Raw genomic sequence first — 15,088 nt, forward strand, 5'->3', positions numbered from 1 at the left:
AGCTTAGCCAACATCCTTCTCTCCCCCACTTCCTCCACGGAGTCCAGAGGACCATCCAGGACAGAGCTCGCTCTCCTGATCAGCTTATTGATCCTGCTCCTGTCCCTGTCCGTGCTGCCCCCTCTCCAGCAGCCCACAGCACAGAAGATGGCTGAGGCCACCACAGAGTCATAAAAGGTCCGTAAAAGAGTCCTGCACACACCAAAGGACCTCAGTCTCCTCAGCAGGTGGAGGCGACTCTGGCCCTTCTTGTAGAGGGCGTGGGTGTTGACGGACCAGTCCAGTTTGTTGTTAAGGTGAACACCCAGGAATTTGTAGCTGTCTACCAACTCTATGTCCGCTCCCTGGATGTTCACCGGTGTGAAGTGAGATGTTTTCCTCTGGAAGTTAATGATCATCTCCTTTGTCTTGCTGGTGTTGAGTTGCAGCTGGTTAAGCTCACTCCAGCTGACAAAGTCCCTGATGACCGTCCTGTATTCCAGATCATTCCCCTCTGAAACACAACCCACAATGGCTGTGTTATCGGAGAACTTCTTGATGTGACACTGTGTGGAGTTGTGTGTGAAGTCCGAGGTGTAGAGGGTGAAGAGGAAAGGGGAGAGCACCGTACCCTGTCAGATACACAGTGACGGAGCCTCACATACTGTGGTCTATTGGTGAGGTAGTCTATAACCCATGCAGTCAGTTGTTGGTCCACTCCCACACTCTCCATCTTCACTCTGAGTAGTGACGGCTGGATGGTGTTAAAGGCACTGGAGAAGTCAAAAAACATGACCCTCACAGCGCTCCCGCTGTCCTCCAGGTGTAGCAGTGATCTGTGCAGCAGATAGATCACTGCGTCGTCCACTCCGATCCGAGGCCGGTAAGCAAACTGCAGGGGGTCCAGCTGAGTGCCCACCAGGGGTCGCAGGTGCTGCAGGATAATCCTCTCCATGGTCTTCATCAGGTGAGAGGTCAAGGCAACAGGCCTGAAGTGGTTAGGCTCCTTGGGACGCGGTGTCTTTGGTATCGGGACAACACAGGAGGTCTTCCACAGGGCCGGGACTTTCTCCAGGCTCAGGCTGAGATTGAACAAGTGCCTGAGAACTCCACAGAGCTGGTCAGCACAGTTTTTGGGGATTCTTGGGCTGATGCCGTCCAGTCCCGGGGCCTTCTTTGCCTTGATCTTCTTCAGCTGACTTCTCACCTGATCATCAGTTATGGAGAGGGGGGTAGAGGATGGCTGGGATGGGGATGTGGGGGTGAAGAGTCGTGAGTTGGTAGGGGAGGGAGGGGGGGCAGACTCAAATCTGTTGAAAAACAGATTGAGTTCATCTGCCCAGATCTTGTCCCCACTGGCTTGGTCCCTCCCCACTCCTTTACCATGGCCTGTGATGGTCTGCAGGCATCTCCAGACTTCCCTGGCATTATTCTCCTCCAGCCGCTTCTCCAGTTTCCTCCTGTAGCAGTCCTTCCCCTTCCTGATCTTATGCCAGAGTTCCCTCTGGACTCTGCACAGCTCCTCCTTGTCCCCCGAGTTGAAGACCCTCTTCTTCTTGTTTAGCAGGGCCTTAATCTCAGAGGTCACCTAGGGTTTGTTGTTGGGAAAACACCGCACCAACTTGGAGGGCACAGTGTTCTCCACACAGAAGTTGATATAGTCTGTGATGCAGTGAGTCATGCTGTCAATGTCACTGCCATGGGGACTACAGAGCGCTTCCCAGTCTGTTGTCTGGAAGCAGTCTCTGAGCCTAGCACTAGAATGTGAGTGTGAATGGCTGTTTGTCTATATGTGCCCTGCGATTGGCTGGTGACCAGTCCAGGGTGTACCCCGCCTGTCGCTCGAAGTGAGCTGGGATAGGCTCCAGCATGCCCCCGCGACCCTAATGAGGATGAAGCGGTATAGAAAATGGATGGATGGATGGAACCACTTTAGCTATTTTCATTTTGTTAGGAAATTTTCCAGTCTGAAATGATAAATTACTTACATATGTTAACGGTTCTACAATGTCATTGATAACCTCCTAACCTCTCCCATCTTTGTTCTTCTAGATCCTTCCTAAAAGGATCCTCTGTGCGCAGTCTTTGAAAAGTCTTTTTAGCCACCACGTGGCTTTTATTATAATGTTCATTGTAAATGATAAACACTAGAAGATGATCACTGATGTCACTGATTTACAGGCCACTAATTGTGTTATTATCAAAGTTATTGGTGAATATATTATCGATAAGGGTGGTCTGTTATTCTGCTTGGTCTAATAATTTTAGGATATAGACTCAAACTGTACATTGCGGGTCTGGTGAGCTGAATACCCGGCGAGCAAAGCATCCGAGGTGGAAACGAGGCAAGAGAGGCAGCCTGCATGCTAGGCTAAAAGCTAGAGCGACTAGGCCAGCGCTACCAAGCCTGCTGCTAGCCAGCGTCCGCTCTCTTGAAAGAAGTTGGACGAACTAAGAGCAAGGATTACAGCTCAACATGAGATCAGGGAATGCTGTGTGCTCACCTTCACAGAAACCTGGCTGACGGAGGATATGAGGACTCGGCGATCCAGTTGGAAACATTTGCTGCGTATCGGGGTGATCGAACTTTAGCGTCTGGTAAACACAGAGGTGGCGGCGTCTGTGTTTATGTAAACAGACGGTGGTGCATAGACGTACAGACGATGGAAAAGCACTGCTCGCAGGACATTGAGCTGCTTATGATAAAATGCAGACCTTTTTATTTGCCTTGTGAGTTTAGCGCTGTGTATTTAACTGCTGTTTACATTCCACCACGAGCTAACACCACTAACGCACTGGGCCTTCTGCATGACATCATTGATAAACACGAGACCAAACACCCAGACGCTGTATTCATTATATCTGGCGATTTCAACCACTGCAACCTCAGGACTGTTCTCCCCAAATATTACCAGCATGTAAGCGTTCCCACAAGGGAAAATAGCATCCTGGACCAAGTTTACAGCAACATGAAAGGTGTCTTGAAAGGCTGTTCCAAGACCCCACTTTGGAAAGGCTGACCACATCTCCATATTCCTTTATCCAACATACAGACAACTTCTCAAACAAGCTCCCCCTGTAAGTACAGCAGTTAAAGTGTGGAATGAAGAAACTGACGAAAGTACTTCAGGACTGCTTTGGCTGCACAAACCGGGATGTGTTTAAAACTGCAGCGGGGTGGGAAGATTGTACTGTTGATTTGGATGAATACGCTTCCGCTGTTACTGGCTACATTAGCACATGTAGTAGTAGTCGTACTTTATTAATCCCACAGCAGGGAAATTCACCTGCTACAGCAGCAAGCAAGATACACAAGTAAAGAATGCATAGTGACATAGTGAATACAAAATGGTTCAGGTGTTGTAGAGCCTGATAGCGGTCGGTATGAAGGACCTGGAGGACATGTATAGAGACTGTTACCACCACCAAGTATTACAGAAAATACCCTAATCAAAAACAGTGGATGAACTGTGATGTAAGGGCTAAGCTACGTGCTCGTTCGACTGCAGGCCAGATATGACCTGAGGAGGTCCATACGAGAGGCCAAAAGGCAGTACAGACAGAAGCTGGAGGGCTACTATTCCACCTCAGACCCTCAGCGCATGTGGGCGGGGCTCCAGCACATCACAGACTATCGACAGCGGAGTAGCGTAGCCAAATACAGCCAAACCACACTTCCAGATGAGCTGAATGAGTTCTATGCCCGCTTTGACACCCAAACTCCTGATGAGCAAAGAGGGTCGCTGGACACACAGGACTCACTTCTCATGGTGACATCAACTGATGTGCATATCGCCAGAACCGGTCCACGGATGATGCAGTCAACAATGCCATCCACACAGCCCTTTCTCACCTACAAGGCCAGGACACATATGTCAGAATGCTATTTATAGACTATAGCTCTGCTTTTAATACAGTCAGCCCCACAAACTCACAAGTAAGCTCCTCACACTTGGCCTGTCACTCACACTCTGTAACTGGGTGTTTAACTTTCTAACAGGCAGGCCCCAGTCAGTCAAGATGGCATCTTCTGGCCATGTATTGACTTTCGTGAGCTCAATATTCACCATTCGCAATAAATATCCCCTCCCTCTCCTCGCCGTGGCATTCACTTCTCTGCATGACGCAGTTAATCCACAATCACACATCTAGCTCAAGAATTGTGACCACTGGGACCCCACATGGGTGTGTGCTGAGTCCGCTCCTCTACACGCTCTTCACCTACGATTGCGTGGCTTCCCAGAACAACACCAGCATCATTAAATTTGCGGATGACACTACAGTCATTGGACTGATCACTGGTGGTGTTGAAACATCATACAGAAGAGAGGTGGCGGACCTCATAGCTTGGTGTCATGATGACAATCTCCTTCTCAATACAGATAAGACTAAAGAGATGATCATCGACCCAAGAACAAGGGAAAAGGAGCCGCATAAACCCCTGTTTATTGATGAGACTGAGGTGGAGAGGGTGAAAACCTTCAAGTTCCTTGGCACACACATCAGCGAGGACCTCACCTGGTCTCACAACACCCAACAAATTCTGAAGAAGTCCCAAAGGAGACTGTACTTCCTGAGAAGACTGAGGAAATTTGGCATGTCCACCACAATCCTGAGTTGCTTCTAAAGATGCACTATCGAAAGTGTCCTTACAGCCTCCATCACTGTTTGGTACGGTAACTGTACAGCACGTGATAGGAAGGCACTCCAGCGGGTGATCAAGACCTCACAGAACATTGTTGGGGTAGTCCTCCCCTCACTGCAAGACATTTATAAAACTAGAGTCCTACGAAGAACAAACAACCTCATCAAGGACAGCACACATCCACAACACTCATTATTCACACTCCTACCATCAGGCAAACGCTACAGGAGTTTGAAGTCCAGGACCACAAGACTGGCAAACAGCTTTTACCCACAGGCCATCAGGCTTCTCAACGAAGCACTCACACATGCCGCACGCAACACACGCACACACTCATAACACTTTATTTATTGATTTATTGGTATTAATGTCTGTTCTGTTGTTGTTGCTTAATTTATTGGTATATATGTTTCTTGTGCTCTATTATTTTTCTTGTGTTTTCTTTCTATTCTTGGGAGAATGAACAGTATAAGAATTTAATTGCATAGTATAACTGCCTGTTTTACTATGCACATGACAATAAAACTCTTGAATCTTGAATTGTGTCTGTGAAATCATCTATTTCTTTGTACTTGTGTATTTAAAAGATCAATATTGAAGTCACCACATATAAAAATTGTTTTTTGACCTATGTCTATAAAGGTTGTCTTAATCCAGCCCTCAAACATTCCAATCCTTGACCTTGGACTTCTATACACACAGCTTATTAACACATTTTTGCTTTTTTCTTTAGAGATTTCAATCGTTATACATTCTAAGATGTTGTACAAATGACATATTCTTTACCATTTTGTTGTTCAGATGTTTGTCCACGTACACAGCCACGCCTCCTCCACTTGAATTGTTCCGGTTTATACAGATCATTCCATAAATGGAATTGAATTGAATTCCCCAGCCCATTCCTCTACCATATTAATAGCATCCTGTAAACTCCGAACAGTGTGTTGAGTATCCTTGCCTTTCTTCCAGAGTGCACCATCATCAGCAAACACTGACTTACCTATTCTATAGTCCACAGTCATACACACTACCGGTCAAAAGTTTTCCAACACCCCAATTTTGTCCAGTTATTTATTGAAATTCAAATTGTTCAAGTCCAATGAATAGCTTGAAATTGTACAAAGGTATGTGGTGAAGTGCCAGACGTTTAAAAAAAAGGTAAGGTTACCCAAAACTGAAAAATAATGTGCATTTCAGAATTATACAACCAGGCCTATTTCAGGGACCTGTGACACGTAGCGTGTATGAAAACTGTGGATTCTGGATCCCAAGATGCAGAAGACAAAGGCTTGTACAAAACAGGCTTTTAATAGTCTCTGTTGCACATGGAAACAAAAAACAACGGTGCCAGCAAAAACCAAAAGGGCACCGCGACAAAAATGGATAACACAGAGGAATAACTATACCAGACTTTGCCGGAGCTACGGGATGTGTAGCAGGATTGCTTGCTGGAAGCATCAGTGGGAACCGTGGCTTGGCGTGGTATACAGGAGAATAGCAGAGTGCCATCAACAGCAACAGGTGATTATAAATAAGTAAGATAATGACCAGCAGCTGCAGCACATCCCGCAGCTCCGCCCAAGGCCAGGGTTTAGGTACAAGACAGAAACATAAGTAAAAAAGGCACCACAAACTGAGTAACCGTATGAAAGTAACAAAACCATACTACCAGTGTCACAGGTATTGACCACTCAATGGGTCAATAATTTAAAGCTGTTCTACAGAAATGGAGGTTGATTAAGCCTTGGCAGTTGGTGCAACTAATTCCTACAGGTGTTCCAAGTTCTGCAGTATTTGTATTTGTACTTTATTTATCCCACAGCGGGGAAATTGACTTGTTACAGCAGCAAGCAAGATACACAAGTAAAGAATACATATTGACTACAACATGGTTCAGTTGGTGCAGGTGTTGTAGAGCCTGACAGCGGTCGGTATGAAGGACCTGCGGAACCTCTCCTTCTTACACCGTGGGTGTAACAGTCTGCTGCTAAGGGAACCCACAGTGTCATGTAGCGGGTGTAGCGGGTAGTACTTACTACCTCCTCTGTCTGCATAAAAACAGCGTTCGGAACACACTGTGGTACGATATCCTCGTGAACATCAGTTGAACAGCATTGTGCTGGAGAAAGTAATTTTTTGCTACAAAAATGGCAAGAAAAAAAGAATGGTTACATTTTGGGGGTGATCCAAAATTAAACATTTTCCCAAAATTCACCCTTTCCCCTACAACCAATTATTATTACCTGCTACTACTGCCACATTTCTCAAACGATTCAAGCCATTCCAACATCAAACTGTTCCAACATATTCAGGCTAACAATATTTATGTTGAAAAAAATTCAAAATTTTCCCAAAATTCACACTTTTCCATAAAACTGCTATTATGTACTATTACTACTGGTTTCACATTTCTCAACCGATTCACCTCATTTCAACATCAACTCACTCAACAAAGTCAGGACATTCATGCTATTAGCCACAGCACAAATATTCCCACATTTTTTATTCTGGAACACAAAATGCCTTTGCTCTAAAGCAGGGGTCTCAAACTCAGTTTACCCGGGGGCCACTGGAGGTAGAGTCTGAGTGAGGCTGGGCATCATCGAGTTTTTACCCGGGGGCCACTGGAGGTAGAGTCTGGGTGAGACTGGGCATCATCAAGTATTGGGAGTAAGACTCACGATAACGATGATATCTATAACAATATGGGGTAGGCTGCAGGAAACACGTCTAACATGTTACCGCCCCTAAAGCATTATCATCCAGCAGAGAACGTTACATCTACAAGAAAGAAAACCAGCTTAGTGCAAACACTGATAACGTCGGCATATAAACACCCTCTGGCAAACAACTCTGACTGGGTCAAAGCAGTAACACATGGTAGTGGAGTTTTTATAACCACGGGAGTACGACCAAATTCAGTTGTTGAGAGCGCTGGCTTTAAAGGCTCTGTCACACCTTGACGATTTAGCCAACTTATGCCAACGTATGAAAAATTTGGCCAATACGCTGGCATACGTCAAATAAGTTATGGGTAAGTTTTATACAAGTTTAAGTTAAGAGCACGCTTAAGCATGCCGGCATACGTCGTAGTACGTCCAAAACTTTTGGGCATGCACAAAACTTTTCTACATATGTCAACGTATGTTTCATACGTCCCGCATACATGGGCAATAAGTTATGCGATCGTTGACGCCCGTTCACACACGTTATTTGTAAGTTACGCACAAGTTGTAATACGTCAACATACCTTGAGACAGAACTGTGTCTTCTTGGCTCTCTTCTTGGGAAGCGTTGACTGAGAGGAGATGGAGGCTGTTGTTTTTGCATTGATTACATTAAACAGTACAATATGGTGTGCCTTGTAGGAAGTCCTTATGTATACTATACATGCTTGACCAGTAGAGGGCACTGTGGGCACTTTTTTCTTTTTTTTCTTTTTGCTCTTTGTCTGAGATATAGAATGCACGTTTTAATCAAGCATTATTGGTCACGTCAACATAAAGTGCATAGGAGTATTTACATTCAAAAAGAATGGAGGAATACAGCATGTTACTGTCCAAGTTAGCGTTTGCTGGAAAAAATATTTACAAATGAGTATAAAAGACAGCCGTGAAAAACATGATCATCCGTCATAATGACACCACACCCCAGCAATGAACGATAATAAACGTATTCCTTCAAGTGTTATTGCACAGTGCAACACTTTAATAATACTCAAACAACTTTGGGGAATGGAACCAACAGGAGGGGAAGAGGCGTTACAACCTGCGTCATCTCCATCAGAGTGAGAGTGGGACGGGGAGGCTGTGGGTGGTGAGGGATCCCTCCGTCACTGCCCTGATACTTCTTGGCAGCGGTCTTGAAAATTTTCTTCGGCATGATGGTGATGTTGACACTGCGATGTCTAGTGAGGTGAGTCATCAAGTGGCAGCCTTTTTATAGGCTACGGCACGTCATCGTCGGCCATACGCTGCCGTGCGGATTGCATAAATTAGACTGGTGTTGGGCATAAGTTGTGAACGCCGGCAACATGCTACGCATTCGTTGGTATAAGTTGTCTATAAGTTATAGAAAAGTTCTATATAAGTTACTAATACGTCATGTATACGTCGAACATGTTATGAATACGCTATGTATATGCCCAAAATTGAAAAAAACGTCCACAGTTCAACGTACGCCATCAAAATGATCACGTCAGGCATGCGCTGGCTAAATCGTCAAGGTGTGACGGGGCCCTAAGTACAGTCATGGAAAAAAATGATGAGACAACCCTTGTTTCTTCAGTTTCATGTTCATTTTAATGCCTGATACAACTAAAGGTTCCTTTGTTTGGACAAATATAACAATGACAACAAAAATAGCTCATAACAGTTCAATTTTTTGGCAGTAAAATGCAGTAACTATTTACGTTAGAAATGTTGGTTATTATCAAGAAAACCATGGAAGTTGCTAGATACTGTATCAACTCTTAAATTAAACTCTTATGAGCTATATTTGTTATCATCATATTTGCCCAAACAAATCTACCTTTAGTGGTACCAGGCATTACAATGGATCATTAAACTGAAGAAACAAGGGTGGTCGAATCATTTTTTCCATGACTGTATGTGATTAAAGTTCTTGCACCTCGCTACGAAATACCACCCGCCACTCGCCCGAAGTCAGCTGGGATAGGCTCCAGCATGCCCCGCGACCCTAACGAGGATAAGCGGTATAGAAAATGGGATGGATGGACAGATGGTTGGACTTCACGTGCAACAGAAAGATTTAACTGTAACTGTCCATTACATTTCGCCACAATGTTTAAACAATTGTTTAAATACAACAGTTTATTTTATTATTATATTTCTATTTTGAAAAACTCAAGAGTCTAATTGGTTGCTTTTATTTATTTTAAAAAAATGTGTTTGCATTTTTTAAAATAAAAGCATTTCAAGTCATTTTTTCTCCCTTTTTTGTACCAAAAATGAACCGAACCGAAATTACATTTTTGTGTACCGTTACACCCTTAGTAGTTACTTATCTGTTACATGTTGTGCTGTCATTTTGTGTGTGTGTGTTAGCACCGCGATTCTTGGCAGTGTTCTGTTGAGTGACCCCCATTTCTCCATGTGACACACTCTTAGTTCCGTTCAACGTTCACCCTGTGAGCCTCATTGGCTTAACTTAGACCTCGCGGGCGGCATTTAAAGTAGTTTTTCCTGTCAAATGGCCCGAGGGCCACAAGTTTGAGACCCCTGATCTAAAGAGTACTAGCTACTTCCACATTTCTCAACCAATTCAGACCATTCCAACATCAAAGCCTTCAACTAATTAAGGACATTCATACCATTTTCCACATACCAAGAATTCCCACTTTTCTTGACATTCCCATTTTTCGGAATGCAAATACCTTTGCTTTAAAGAGTTCTAACTACTTCCACACTTCTCAACCCATTCAGACCATTTCAAAGTAAAAATTCTCAACTCACATGGGACATTTAGCCTTCCCGGTACATTGCGCTATCATGCTAGGAGTTGGCATACCAGCAATTTTAGTCATTTTCATGGGTAGACACATATAGAAACACTAACCACTATCATGCTAGGTGTTAGCAGGCTGGCATTGCTCGCATGTTAACATTAGCATGGTAGCATTCTGAGCCATTTTCATAGCGAGACACACATAAGCACTTAGCAATATTATGCTGTGTGTTATCGTGGTAATGTTAACATGTTAGCATTGCTAGCATGTTAGCATTAGCAATCTAAATATGTAGATCAAATAAATGTAGGACTAATATTTATGGTATAAATCACAATATGGGGAGAACTATGGTGCTTAGCAGGGGTCTGCCCTCTCCGAGTGCTTTTCTAGTTCTCACTTGAATTTCCCTGTGGCTGAGGAAGTCCTTTATCCACTTATACATATTTCCTTCTATTCCAAGCCTCCAAATCTTAATTAGTACACCATCTCGCCGTAGCACAGGCTTTTTCCACATCAAAGAAGACGGTCGCAACAGTTTCTTTGTTGGCTTGCGCATTCCTTATGTCATGCTGTAATTTGATTATTGGACATTCGATCCATTGTTGAGCTTCCTCTTCTAAAACCACTTTGAAAGGTCAATATTAAATTCCTGGATTCAAGATAGAAACAAACAAAAAAAATCCCGAGATGAGAAGTTAAGGCAATTGGCCTATCATTTGTTGCTGCAGGTCACCCAGACGCCCGCTCTCGACCGCCACCTGAATGAGACAAATGTAAGTCCAATAAGTACTGTCAGCAGGTCGGGTAAAATACAATAGTTTTTATTCCTGAGAAAAAAATCTTCAGGTGGTACAGCACTTTTTTATAGTATTTAGTTTTTAAAGTACAGTGTGTCCATAATTTTTTATAATGAGAAGTCATTGATCTTCTTCATATCTGAGGCTGACTCCAACCCACCTTGACATGCTTTTTCTCCACTGTGCATTCTCATGTGATTTACCATGACTGACTTTCCACTAAATCTTTTACCACAAACTGAAGAGCTGAAGGGTTTTTCTCCAATGTGTTTTCTCATGTGTGCTGTCCTACTTGACTCCTGGGAGAATCTTTGACTACAAACTGAGCATCTAAAAGGTTTTTCTCCAGTGTGCGTTCTCATGTGTTGCATTAAAGTGGACCTATGAGCGAATTTACTCTCGCAAACCAAACAATTAAAAGGCTTTTCTCCAGTGTGTGTTCTCATGTGTACTGCCATTTTTGACTTCTGTGAGAATCCCTGACTACAAACTGAGCATCTAAAAGGCTTTTCTCCAGTGTGTGTTCTCATGTGCGCTGCCATATTTGACTTATGGGAGAATCCTTGACAACAAACTGAGCATCTAAAAGGTTTTTCTCCAGTGTGTGTTCTCATGTGTGCTGCCATATTTGACTTCAGGGAGAACCCTTGACTACAAATGGAGCATCTAAAAGGTTTTTCTCCAGTGTGTGTTCTCATGTGTGCTATCATTTTTGACTTGTGGGAGAATCCTTGACTACAAACTGAGCACCTAAAAGGTTTTTCTCCAGTGTGGGCTGTCATGTGTGTGGCCATATTTGACTTATGGGAGAATCCTTGACTACAAACTGAGCACCTAAAAGGTTTTTCTCCAGTGTGTGTTCTCATGTGTTGAGCCAAAAGGCTCTTGTAGGAAAATAATTTAGCACAAACTGAGCAGGTGAAACGTTTACCAGTCTTCTTTTTAGAGCATTCAGCGTGTTTGTTGTCAGTGTGAGTCGTCATATCACCTTCACAGTCTGTATCACTGCTCAGAGAGGCTTGGTTGTAGTCTCTGTTTTCATCTTCAAGAGAGTGTGATGTTACGTCATCACTATCTGATAGTGGAGCTAAGAGGTTGTCTGCTTGTGATCCTCCACAGTGGTCTCCATCAGCTGCTGTTGTCATGTGTTGTGGTGAGCTGCTGCTGCTTGGAGGATTCTCCACTCTGTTCTCCTCACTTGGACTGTGATGAAGCTGTGAGTACGCAGGTGGTTTGTCTTCATGGTCTTCAGTCTTCACAGAGACACCAGTCAGTGACAACGTGAGATCAGCCTCCTTCGGCCCGAGAAGATACTCTCCCTCCTGAGTGGTGCAGAGTTGCTCCTCTTCCTCCTTAACGTGGCGGGGCTGGGGATCCTCCTGCTTCAAAGAAGAGATCAACCCCTGCTGCTGAGGGGCACGTTCTTCTTGAAGACCAACCAACTGCTGTATGTCTGCAGGACACAAACAACACAAACACACTTTAATTTGTGATGTTTCTCCTGGACGTCTACACTTTTCACGTGTACTCAGTCACTCAGACATGCCATCCATCGTCCAAGGATGGGAAACTGTGATGACTAGGTCAGGGATTCATAGCCAATCTCCTAAATCAATCTCATTTTCATTCATCAGCTTCTAAATCAATTAAATCACAATTCGATTTGCTCATAAATAATGAAAACCAGGGATGCTGCGATCAGAGTTTTATGATGCAGATTCCGATACAATCATCCAGGGGTGAAATCGGCTAACACTGATGCACAAACGATTACATGGATTACGATCACATGGATTAATTATATTTTTTTCAAATTTATTTATGATGGGTGCTATTGGCCAGGGGTGCCGAAAAAGGGGTAAAAGTTCAGACAATTCCAAGGTCTCCTAATTGCCAGAGGGCTGCAAAAATAGGTAATTCATAATAAAGATGTGTCATTAATTCATTTTAAAAAGGGGGAGGAGAAAGAGATTTTTCCTCCATGGGGCTCAGAATTTCTGGCTGCACCCCTGTTATTGGCTATATGATACGAAAAAAGAAAGAATAAAATCACCAGTGCAAAATTAGAAATGAGAAAGGAATGACATGTGAAAGCAGTTTCCCACAGGACCGCATTTTATTTGTGGTCGTGGGTTTCATGATTGGCTCTGCCTGTAGTTTTTATAAAAAGGCTCAGAAAAAAAATACAAATACTTGCATAATTCTTAGTTATTCGTATCAGACTTTTCTGGTTACATTATTCCTTTTTGCTCTAATTTAATGTTGTTTTAAGTGTAAAATTCTAAAATGTTGGAACATTTATGAAAGACGTACTTATACATTGTATATTTAAATCTGCCAACAGGAAAATAAAGATGAAATTGAATCAGTATGTGGAAAAATAATGAGTGTTATGGGGATACGGGGCTGCTGCTAACTCATATGCTGTTTAATCGTGTAAATGGGGGAGGGACAACTGATTTAATAATACATGCAGAACATTTATCTGTGCTGATTAAATGTTGGTTAAAAAGGAGTGAGATGCAGGCTAACAACATGCTAACACTCTTCTAGCTTATTTCATTGTGTATATTCAGCTAACAGGCTAATTTTCTCAACACACAGACAGGCTAGGCTACCAAAAAACGGGTCACATTTTGAGACCCTTTTCATTTGCCTTTCTTCTCTCACCTTTCTCTCTTTCCTTTTTCACCCCCAGACATAGTTTCACTCCACTCTGCCACAACTGCAGCTTCCAAGCACTGGGAAGGTAGTACTGGACCAAACCATTTCATGTAGCTGTGGGGGCGTGGTCAGTCAATATGGACGTTTACTTTTGGTCATTGTGGATATTTAACTGTTACCACCAAATACAAGATATTGTTTTTTTTATCGTTTTCTGACTATGTAAAAAAAAAAATCACAACCAGACAGCAAAATTGTTTACCTGGGCCCTTGGAATTGTCCTAACTTGTCCCCCCTTTTACGGCGCCCCTGGTTGTTAAATCAACATGGCGCCCGTCCATTTCTGCCTACATTACGATGAAAGACATTTTTGGACATGTTCCCCCATACAGAGCGCTTACTAGTAGATTATACTTTAAAAAGAGAAGGACAGAGAAAATACCTTCAATGTGGAGCACCATTTGAGTCTTATAGGCAGCTTCCAGTTGTTGTCGTTGTCGCTCGTTCTCCTTTCTTGTTCGAGAAAGTTCCTCCTCGTACGACGCTATTGTTCTTTCAAACAGCGCCAATATTTCATCAGCCGCCGCCTTTAGTCGCTCGTTCACCAACTCTTTCAACATTTTCAGCGTTTTTAACTCGATTACAAGTCGTTGCCTTCACCCTTTGTCTCGCCTCTGCCTTGAAACGTTGCTAACTTCAGAGTTCCGCCTTTCTCTTCTCCGTCTTTTGGTTCAATGGCGTGTTGCAACCATGACTTCAAAGATGCATACCGCCACCTACTGTACCGGAGAATGTGACATGGGCCATGTACTGTAACTTAAGTATGCTCCTGATCGAAATCGTAGAACCAGATGAAAAATTGCTCGAATTTGCATTTTGCACATTTGGATGTTAATGAGGTTTTAAGTAGAGCTACAATATGCAAAAACAAGAAGGGGGAGTGAGACAAAAAAATGGAGGTTGTAATAACAACAACAACAAAAAAAAATGAAATAGGCTGTTTATCAGCTAATCAAAAGTTTAGGACCATCGCTCAAAAAATAACAAAAAACTCACCCAACCAGAACAAAAAATGTTCTCAGTAGGACTCAGTAATGAGTAGCTCCACCGTTCTTGTTCATCACTTCAAAAATGGGTTTGGGCATGCTTGATGCGAGTGTTTCCAGGAGGCTAGTGGGAACATTGCTCCAAGTGGTGAAGATGGCTTCACCAAGGACATCAACTGTCTGGAACTGACGGCCATTTTTATAAGCTTCCCTTGCCATCCATCCCCAAATGTTCTTCATGGGATTTAAATGGAGGGAACATGCAGGATGGTCCAAAAGAGTGATGTTATTCTCCCTGAAGAAGTCCTTGGTCAAGTGAGCATTGTGAACTGCAGCGTTGTCCTGTTGAAGAACCCAGCTGTTACCACACAGACGAGGGCCCTCAGTCATGAGGGATGCCCGCTGCAACATCTGCCTGTAGTTTGACGACCCTGCACCACTTGAAGCTCCACTGTTCCACTGAATGAAAAAGCACCCCAGATCATGA

The 15,088-nt window shown here is 43.4% G+C and overlaps 1 protein-coding gene across 2 annotated transcripts; it reads right to left on the reverse strand.

Moving 5' to 3' along the window:
• Positions 1-7,855: 7,855 nt before the first annotated feature.
• On the reverse strand, positions 7,856-14,262 carry LOC129179227 (zinc finger protein OZF-like). Of its 2 annotated transcripts, XM_054772190.1 has the most exons (3): positions 13,998-14,262; positions 11,880-12,344; positions 7,856-10,852 (listed from the first exon to the last, which is right to left on the reverse strand). In XM_054772190.1, exons 1-3 carry the CDS (start codon positions 14,173-14,175, stop codon positions 10,824-10,826), a joined length of 672 nt encoding a protein of 223 aa, XP_054628165.1. In that variant the 5' UTR covers positions 14,176-14,262; the 3' UTR covers positions 7,856-10,823. The 2 variants fall into 2 exon arrangements, with proteins under 2 accessions (XP_054628165.1, XP_054628164.1); XM_054772189.1 differs by lacking the exon at positions 7,856-10,852 and having other exon boundaries at positions 10,905-12,344.
• Between the last annotated feature and the right edge of the window lie 826 nt (positions 14,263-15,088).

Source organism: Dunckerocampus dactyliophorus, chromosome 4 (genome assembly GCF_027744805.1).
Source record: "Dunckerocampus dactyliophorus isolate RoL2022-P2 chromosome 4, RoL_Ddac_1.1, whole genome shotgun sequence".
Classification (NCBI taxonomy): Eukaryota; Metazoa; Chordata; class Actinopteri; order Syngnathiformes; family Syngnathidae; genus Dunckerocampus; species Dunckerocampus dactyliophorus.